General features: G+C 46.2%; 1 protein-coding gene across 6 annotated transcripts in view; it reads left to right on the top strand.

The window, feature by feature from the left end:
* CSTPP1 (centriolar satellite-associated tubulin polyglutamylase complex regulator 1) overlaps positions 1 to 9,925 on the top strand; it is an 86,672-nt gene extending 76,747 nt beyond the window's left edge. For all 6 annotated transcript variants that reach the window (XM_069784551.1, XM_069784547.1, XM_069784548.1 and 3 more), the window contains 4 exons: positions 2,575 to 2,770; positions 4,359 to 4,468; positions 7,764 to 7,827; positions 8,359 to 9,925. In XM_069784551.1, the coding sequence (XP_069640652.1) occupies positions 2,575 to 2,770; positions 4,359 to 4,468; positions 7,764 to 7,827; positions 8,359 to 8,539 (551 nt within the window). In that variant the 3' untranslated portion in view covers positions 8,540 to 9,925. The remainder of the gene's footprint in view (positions 1 to 2,574; positions 2,771 to 4,358; positions 4,469 to 7,763; positions 7,828 to 8,358) is intronic.
* Positions 9,926 to 10,123: the final 198 nt, after the last annotated feature.

A 10,123-nucleotide genomic window follows, 5' to 3' on the forward strand; every position in this document is an offset into this window, starting at 1 on the left:
AAGCTGATGATTTCACCCACTAGTATAGCATTACAACTTTACAGCTTCCCAATCCGTGCACTTTTTTGAAACTTGTAAGGATATGGGTTTTCACAGAAAATATATAAATAACGGAATCTACTGATGACAGGCATTACTGATGCCAAGAGATAGGAGGTTTCATAAAAATGTTCCAAATTTTTGTGAATAACAAGATACCTGTAACTGTTATGGCTTATGCACATATTTATTTTAGCCTTCAGACATAAATTTCCAGCTTTATCTAGAGTATGTTAGCACCTAACAATTAACTTTTACTAGGAACATTTTTTTTCCTTTCCTTAATACAGCATTTCTGCCTCTAAAGTATTGGTCGCTGCTGGAGACAGGATAAGATGCTTAATGGTTGGACTCGATGATCTTGAAGGTCTTTTCCAACTTAAATGATTCTATGATTCTAAGAAAAGCCCACCAGCTGCTGCCTTGAAAGGAAAAGATTCTGGACAAATGGATGCAATTCTTCCCCTAATACTCACCCAACTATGAGCTGGTTTCAGCTCAAAGTGTTTCTGACCTGGGTATAGTTTCCATGAGTTTAAGAACCCCCAGTGGACTCCTCTCCCAAGAACTTCTCCAGCCTCCCCTTGAAGACACATAAACTTGTAACCTCGACAACACATTTTGGCAAGGAGTTGCACAGGTGTGGCACCTGTCCCATGAAGAACCACCTCTCTTGTTTGATTTGAGAGCCCCTAGTTGGAAGGGAAAGTGAACAGTTAATCCCCATCTACCTTCTTCATATTGTTGGTCATTTATCATATTCTACTCCTCTCCCCCAGTTTGAGTTTTAACTAGATGGGGTACTTCTTTTAAAATTCTTGACAGGAAGAGTACAAATCAAATCATATTAGTTTGTGTGTGTGTATTTACATATGCTCACCCATACATATACATCTGTAAAAATCTCCAGGGAATATCTTTAAACTAAAGTTCACGAGACAAGGGGGAGAAATTTGGATAAGGATTCAGGTGCTTGTTCTGTACAGGGAGACTGCTTTAAAATACATTGGCCTGTTTGTCCTAGCCCCCCTAAAATGTGGTTGAGGAAAGGGAATCTCATTCAGCGAACTGCTTAAGTGGGCAAAAAGAGGGAAGCATTTCCTTTATCAAAGTTAGATGTGCTCCCAGGCAGTGGGGACTACTGGGGTGCCAATTACTCATCTCCCAACAGAGAGCACTTTCTAAAGGCAACATAAGCTCGTGGATTTCTGTCCTCTCGCACTTAAATAGCTCCCTCTGATGGACATAGCTCACAATTGGCCTTGACCAGGCAAAAGGGGCTAGGTTTGGATACTGGGAGACACTGGCTAGAAGCTGTGGTGGAGCAAAGTCTGTGGTCAGAGAGCAGATTTGGGTGGCCTGCTGATCTGATCCAACCTGTCAGTTTCCATCTTTATAGCAGTTAAGAGTCAGCTGCTATCCCTAATACAAAAATCTCTTTTTCTCAGTACTTCTCTGTATGTACTCTCCCTGTAACTCCCCTGTGCATATCGCAATGTTATCCATGACAATTCATCAGAGAAAAACAGTTCCAAATGGTGATTTTGGGTTGGGCAGAACCAGGCTTGTAATGCCTTTAGCCAGGGCCAGAAAATGTGTTTGGAAAGTTTTCTCCGATATAACAAATGTTTCCACAGAGCTGCAGAACCTCAGCACAGCCTCAGGGCCTGTTGACATCCTGCCTTTCCTCTCCACCAGCCTCACACACAGCATTACACTTCCATTCACTCGGGACTTAAATGCCACTGGAGTCCTCACAAGCCCGCCCTTGTGTACACACACTCAAACGTCCCATCCCTCTCCTGTTCACCCAGGCACAATGCACACACGCAGCCTGTCATACGCTCTCCCACCAACCCACACACATGCAAACCACTCCAAATGGAATCTAGATTTGTCAACTGCTGACCACATCCCTAAACAAACTTGTTTAAAATTAGACTCCTGCAGTAAACAGTGGGTAGTATGAGGAGCCTGGGGAGAGGCTTTCTGCCAACTCTAGCCCTGGCCTGCCCTGGCCCTTCCTCTGGATCCCATGTTATATTTACTTTGGAGCAACACAGAGACAAGCTGGGATACAGCCTGGAGCCCTGACTAACTTGCTCCCTTTCCTCCTGTTGTCCTAGTTTGTTCCCAACTTGGATGAGTACTTAATCAATGGCAAGAGATTGAGAAGGAAAACTTTTCAGACTTTGCAAACTAGTTTTGTGTTCGACATTAATTTTGACGCTCCACTGTTTTATCCTTGTGCTAGCTAGCCTCTGTTCCCTTGAGAAGAATCTTGTTCAACAGAGTGAGTGGCCTCCCATAATCATCCTGACAGGAAGAAGCCAGCAACTTATATGGAAATGGCTGTTTATGCCTGCATAATATCTGATCTGAATATGCAGGATGCTGTAGTGTTGTGCTTATTTCCTGCTGGTGCTGTGTACAACACAGAGCAGGGAATGACAGTTTAATCCCAGGTCTGGTAGGTCAGGAGGATGCTTTGCTGGTTATAGCCCTGAGTTTTAAGTCACTTTCTGTTTTTTTCAGAATTCCTGGAAAGCGTGGCTGCCATTTATCAAGATCTGCTGGCTGGTAAGAATCCAAATACTGTGATTGTGCCAACGTCATCCTCTGGGCAACATCGGCAGCGCCAACCCCAAAATGACTGCAGCCCACTGGATGGGGTGGAGGCATCTCTCTTCTATCAGTGCCTAGAGTCCTTGTGTGACAGATCAAAATACAGGTACGAACAGAATCCAAAACACAGATTTGAAGTCTGTGTCTTTGGAGACCCTTTGTAAGGTTGGAGCTGTGAAGAAATATAGGACTTTGAACAAGCTGTAGCTCCCAAATAGATCTCATGGGAGAAGTATGAAGGGCAAGATCATAGCAGAACTGCTTTAACCAAAGGAGAGAAACAATTTCATGGACCTAAGAAACATGGGATTTGAACTGATTCTTGAAGTAATGAATTGATTAGGGTCTCTGCTTTCCTTCTCACTTCTGCATTGGCACTTTCATCAAGGAGAGGTCTATCTACCATCGTGAGTTAACTAGAGGAGATAAACAAGTGCAGTTGTGTTCTGGGATGTTGAAGCATAGGAAAGGCCCACTGGGGTGGATGGAGTTTGAAGCCTTAATACCTCGACAAGATCACACTGCTAGCCTGTACCCGAGCCTGTGTAGGAGCTGGTCTCCAGTTACAGATCCCAGGCACGAGACTAGCCTTAGTTCAGCAGGGGATGGAGCAATACCAGACCTTACTGTATAGCTTTGACAGACACTTTCTTCATAGTTTCTTGCACGTAGCGAGCACATGGCCTGCTAGAAGGTCATGGGCTAGATCCACAAAAAGACAGGACACAAGTTCCGCCTGATTCCTGCTTTAGGTGCCTCAATCCAAATTTGTGATCCACAAAATGACTGCTGAACTGCTGTCCAGTACTATAGATATCTAAGCATGGAGATGCCAGGTTGTTTTGTTCTTTTAAATAACAAAAGCTCTACATTCCCTGTATGTCCTGAGAGCTTCAGATGGGAAGGATACTGTGAGCCCATCTGGTAGGTCCTGCTCTGCACAGCACTGTGGGGGGAGCCATTCCCAGCCTTTCATCCAGTAGCTCAATACTCAGGCAGGCTTTGGTAACCACCTTTGCCTGAGGGATCACCAGCCCACACGCACATCTCCCAGGGGTGCCACTACACCATGGACTGTTCAACACTTCCTCTTTATGAGGCAGTTTTATTTTGCATGAAATCCTTTAAGAAGTATTAGGCAAGAGCAAGAATCACTATGATGATACTGCTTAGAAGTCAGGGCCAGGGGTTAAGGTGAGTGTAGAAGGGGACATGTCAATTTAGTCACCACCTAAATACTGTTTTCTGACATATTTAGGCTATCATTGGAGAGGTTTTCCTGCCCCTTGGATGACTGTCACGGATAAAAGGGTGATGATAACCTAATGATCCTCATGAAAATTTATTGTCTTCTAAAAGAAAGGATTTCCCAGTTGATTTTTGAAAGAATATGCTAAGAGTTGGGATGTGTATGCCTCTGAGTAATCTAGGCTTTTCTCCCTCTCCTTGGAATGGAGACAGGTAACACAGCTCCTAGGGATGTACCCCAGCTCAAACATCTTGCTTAGCAAATGGGGAACAGATGCAATGCTAAATAAGCAAGCTGGTGGCTATTTGGTTTAAACTGAGTCAGGGCAACTTGACAGTATTAGAACAGGTAAAAGGGTTTATTTCTACAGTTTGAGCTGGGTCTTGGAAAAAAAAAAGATGATAATTTAAAAGACAAGGTGACCTCTTTGTCTCTCTTTTCGTAGCTGTCCACCTTCTGCTCTTGTGAAGGAAATGTTGAGTAGTGCACAGAGGCTGACCTTCTATGGATTCCTTATGGCACTTGCAAAGGATCAGGGGATCAACAGAGCCTTAGGTAAGACTCCTATGAGTGATACAGCTCTAGATTTTCAGTCATTCTGCATTTCTGTGGGATTTCCTCTGTAATTATGCCCCAGATTTTACACTGTCAGGAAGAGAGTGACGGAAAGTTTTCATCTTTTTGTTGATCGATTAAACTTTAAAAACATAACACTGCACCTTACTGTCTGCTTGAAGCTGTGGAGCTTCTTCAAGGATAAAATTAGATATGAAATGCTGCCCTAAGATAGCAATGTGTTACCTCTTCAATAGCTGATCATTTTAGCAGAACTGTGCTTCTAACATGTTTGGCTATAAAGGTTGGGCAGAGGTGGTCAGGAGAAAAGTAACGTGGCTGACTGCTGACGACAGTACTGAATTGAAGTCCCATCCTATGTTTTAGCCCTTCATTCTCCCACAGATTTTAAGTGACTGCTCTTGTCTGCAAGAAAAGGAGGCACACCTAATGGGAAAACCTCTGCTGCCTCCTTGGCTCAAAGGCTCAAAGACGCAAAGCCCGGTCTTTCCCAGCTCTCTCCCATCTTCCCTCAAGGCAGTGTGAACTCACTAGTATATTAATCTGTGGCCTGCTGAAAATCTGGTGGTATCATAAAACACAAAACTGCTACAAAATTCTGTACCGGACTGCTGTGGGAACCAGAGGGATTACCAAGCAGCATCTCACTGCTCATTTCCATGTTGTGCTGGTCAATATTGTTCTAGAGCAAGGAAGCAAAGTGTTGCACTGACAAAGGACAGTATGTAATCCATACATAGTTCAAACTCACAACTCCATATTGCCCCCATATGTCTTGCTTGTGCTCTTCTTCCTCTTGCAAAGGGGAACAGAAATGGCTTTTTGTGTTTGAGAAGGCTGTATCCAAGAGGTATGTTTAAATGTGTGGAGGCTCAAACACTCATCTTCACTCATCTCCACTCAGCAAACCATCTGGCCAGTAAGGGTAGGTTTTCTCTGTCTTTGGGTAGGTATCCTCTCTCTCTGCTTCTAGGCTTGAGTATCTGCGAGTCCCTATATTACAAAGACAAACCTCAGTGAAAAGGTGTACCTTGCCTGAGGGCTTGTTCTTTTGCATAGATGTGTGTCATAGTAGAGTAAAAGTGTCCCCTCCTTGGCTGAGCCCCTTCTTACAGCAAACCATTTAAGCTGCTAATGCTCCTCTGGGGCAGGGCTGCTTACCCAGCAACATGGAGATTATATATCAAAGGTGCATGAAAACAGCCCTGCAATCCCCTCTGCAAACAGGCTTAGGAAGCAGTGTATTCACTGGGGAAGGTGATGCCTGGATTGCAGCAAGCAAAATCTTTTTTTCTTCTGCTCTACGAAATCCACTTCTAGTAGAGTGCAAAGAAAACAGATGAGCAGAAAAAAAAATTCCTGCCCACTGCTTCCATTGTGCCATCTACACAGTGTGTGGGTTTTCCTTTCCATTAATGTGGGCCCGTCCCCTGGCCCTCTGCCAGCCTCCTGCCGAGGCCTCTCGCAGAGGAGGGGCAGCAACCACAAGTCTGACAGGTGCTAGCGTCTTGGCAAGGAAAGGAGGATTCTTTGCCTGGTGTCTTTTAGTCTCTCCTGAAGGATGATTTCAATAGTCTTTGGTCTGTAGGGGATCACAAGCTCCCCAAAGCCCTTCATGAGGGCAGTTTCAGGCAAAGGAGCTTTCGGTCAGGATGCCTGCCTTCTTTCTGGTCTCACAAAGCCAGTAGCCCCCCTTGAGGAACAGGGATAGGGATTAGAGTGGCTCATTCAGGCTGGGGCAGCGCCGATGAGTTTGTCAGGCAGACTGGAATCCGCAGCCTAACTCCAATGTCAGTGTTGATTCGTGAATCCTTTAAGTGTTATTTACTGACTCTCCCAAGTAATTCTTGTGCCCTAGAGACCTCACTGTGCATTCTTCAAATGCAGAAACAAGTTAAGCTTTAGCTGTTTATTCTTTTAATTGAATTCATGAAAGGGAGCAGTCTGGGGCACTCCACTGGACCTCCTGACGCTCTGTGTTGCGGTGCCAGGCTTTCCTGTTCATTTGCAGGAGGGGAAGGCCAGAACCAGAAGAAGTGGGGGAGTCGCTTCTGGTCTAAATTGTTTCTAATTTTTGGACACTCATTGCTACATTTTTGGTGACTGCTGCCAGCTTGCCTATGTGAGGCAGGTGGCTCTCCAGGCCCTCCTTCAAGAGCAAGGTGCCGGGGCCATAAACCAGGTCTGTGTCCCCACAGGGAGTACAAAGCTCCTTCCCAAAAGTACTGAGTGTAGCACCCTGGTCTCCTGAAAAGCAAGAGTATTCCTCACTGCGCTGTTGGTACATATTACCAAGTGGATTTTTTTTGTCCTGGCGTGCAATGGCACTATTCAGGCTGTGGTAGGCAATTCCTGTCATCTCTGTGCTGGCTGATCACACCCTCCCACGACCCTCGTAGAAGGTGAAGTTTGTTACAGAATTAGGAAGGAGGGCTTTCCTAAGAGCCCCATCTTCCTTTCTGGGCTCTTCCTGAGGTGCCAGTGTCCTTTCAGAGACAATGGCAAGGATGATCAACCAGCTGTTCCAGTCCTGAACTACACCATGTCCTTCATCCTGAAAAGGAGCATGCTGACCTTATGCTGAGAGAGGGTACCCAATTACTGGCCCAGCCTTTCACGTTCTCACCCAGACAGCAAGCAACACTAGAGCACAGTCCATCCATATTTCTGTGGACTTACTTAATGTGCACCAGAGTCAGGCCTGCCTTTCCTGAATTGCAAGGAAAGCAGTAGTGTTACATCTGTGGAGTATTTTGATCCCCGAGCTCACTGCACCACAAGAAAGGCAGGTGGCACAGAAGTATACATCTCCCTGGGTGGTACAGCACATGCTTCAGGCTGCGGCACAGACAGCAACGTATCTATTGCTCTGATAGGATCTGGGACTGGTGACTATATAGGGCAGAGGCTCGAAGTTGACAAGACTGTCATCTCCCTGACAGTCAGTACTCAGTAGTTTTGTGTAGTGAATGGAAACTGCCAATCCGTAGAGTTCTTCAGGTTCTCTGAGAAGTGAGACCACTGAAAGTGCCTCCCGTTTCGTCTGAGCTCAGCTACAGTCTATGTGAAGGACACATAATATGGATCATCATTCTTTATCTCTCCATGATCCTCAACATTCAGTGTCCATTTCTCTAATAGGTATAAAGAAGAGTCTTCTCTGTCTTGCAGGGCAGATTTTAGATACTGCTATGGAGTGAGCGCTTTTCTTTAAGAATGAATAGCCTAACTCTGCTCTGATACTTTCCTTTTTTTTTTTTTTTTTTTTTCCCAGGGGCTTTGCCAGATAAAGGAGACTTGTTTCTGGACCCCACCATGGATCAGGAACTTGAGAAATTGTAAGTGGAGTTGCCTAAAGTAGGAGGTAAAGCAACAGATTAATGGTAGCATGCTAAGGAAGACTTTAGTAAAGTACTGTCCCTATTCCTTTGCTCTACTATAAAACAATAGAGGAGCTAACAGTGCAGCCTGAGCAGAGGGGGCCTCTTTCTTTGGGGTGCCTTGGTGCAGCTAACAAAATCCTTAGAAAAGGCTGTAGAAATAGAGTGGAAAAGTGTGCCTCAAAGAGGGGTCTAGAGGAAGCAGGAGTCTCTAATGAACAGGGAAATTGCATTTGGATGGTAAAAACTAGGAGTGTTGGAGGACACAGGCTCAGCCCAGAAGAAAGATCTGTTTAAACAGGAAGAAAGATTCACACAGCGAGTCTGGTAGGTACTAGCACAAGGTGTTCCCTCTCTGTGCCATCAACACGTTTCCATCCCCGTGCTAGCTGTGAGTTAAGTCCTCCTCCCAGGTTCACTCCAAAACTGCTACCCTAAAGGTTGGAGATGACAAGTTAGGCTGCCTAGCATTTGTCTTTTCTCTTTCAGGATAGCTCAGGTTTCAGGGCTTTCCGTCTCCAGTCCTACCAGCTCCAGCGGGGACACAGCTAATCTGCCTGTCCGTAACTCACCCAGGATTAACTCTCCCTGGAAACCTCTACACCATCGGCGAAAAATGGATGCTGAGAGTGAAGGCTCCAATGAAGAGACAGACTCCTCTGAAAATTGAAGGTTGTGAGGGTGGTCACCGTTCCCATCTTGGGTTTCTCCAGAACCCACTGCAGAAACAGCACCTCCTCCCACAGCATCTGCTCTGATGGTGGGTTCTGTCCACATCACCAGCATGTGTGTGGCTGTGCCAGTCCCCGTTGCCAGGTCCACCCATCTTTTCCCGGGAAGAACTCTGCCTTTTTCCTAGCTCCAAATTCGTGCAGGAATAGCTCCTCTGCAGAAGCTATTTCCAGCTGCAGAGTTATGCTACCCTCTGCTGGCAAGCCAGCGGATGCTAGCTCTGCCTCCGCTTGGAAATAGCTGTGTATTCACTCACTGGGGCTCTCCCTCCCGGTTCAGCAGGTGCTGCAGTAGTGGGAGTGCAAGTGCAGGCCGCTTGCCAGTGTTTTGTTGTGTAGCTGTGTTCAGACTTGGCCTAAGACAACAGAGTGGTTAAATCGCCAGCAGCACCTCTGCACTAGCGCTCCATTATAATTATTCCCAGTAAAGCTGCACCTGTGTATGATCAAAGGTGGAGAAATTCCTAAGTTCCTAGAAAAGAAAGAAGGCTTAGGTATTGCCATGCCACCTGTCTTTACTTCCTCCTCCATGTGTCCAAGACTTGCCAAAGCAAATATAGCAAATAAGCCAGGTTGCAGTAAAGTACTGTATGGTGCTATCTGGCTCCTCTGCTGTCCTGAGTTCTGTTCTGAACAGCGTATTAAGGTCATTTGGAAAAGTGAGCTTCAGGGGGTTGGGGGAGTGGGAGAGAGAGGGAAGAAGTCTTTGAATCCCTTGGCCACAGGTGGTGTGGCTTGCAAACATATAGAGCATCTGCTGGGTTTGGCTGGGCAGAAGCACTAGGGCAGAAGGAAGCAACTATCAAACGAGTCCTGGGTATTTTTTGTAAATATTAGCATTGTTGTAGCATCACAGCGTAGCCCTTACAACTACAAAAAGAAGCAGCGTCTCATTGTGTTAATGGTAACTAACTCAGCAGTTGGGCCTCCGCAGTCCTGAACGCTTTGTCTGGGCCAGCTCCTGTGCCTCAGCTTGCATAGACTAGTTATTTCCTGGGGAACTTTAGTTTCTCTTGCTTCTTCAGGAGTGCCCTTGCTCTTCCTGTTCATAAAATGCTGCTGTGTGGGCTACTAAGAGCTAGTAACCCAAAGCTTATAGCAGCCCTAAGCTGAGTAGATTCAACACATGCTGGAGCTATTTTAAGACTAATCCCCTAACTACTGCTGAGTCTGTACCACAGCCCCACCTGTGGAGGTAGTTGGAGGTGTTATTTATTTATTATAAGTTATTTTATTTATTAACGTGCTCGCTAACCGTGCTTTCTCTCCCAACCATCAGCAAGCAACTGTGACAGCCCGGCAATAAAGCACACTGCATAAAGCCACTGCTTCGTCTGGGGTCTTCTGGGCTGCCCTGGCCCTTCCTCAGGGTGCTGCCAGGGGTAAGGCCTGGCATGGGGTGGGGAGCAGAGCAGTACTGGCCAGACTGGAGCAGCACAGGGCCCCAGCGGTGGTACTCACGGGCCCACGCCAGACCCTTGCCTCAGCCAGGGTCCCGGGCCAAACTTGCCTCCGCGTCAGCA

The sequence above is a fragment of the Haliaeetus albicilla genome, chromosome 5 (genome assembly GCF_947461875.1).
Source record: "Haliaeetus albicilla chromosome 5, bHalAlb1.1, whole genome shotgun sequence".
Taxonomy (NCBI): domain Eukaryota; kingdom Metazoa; phylum Chordata; class Aves; order Accipitriformes; family Accipitridae; genus Haliaeetus; species Haliaeetus albicilla.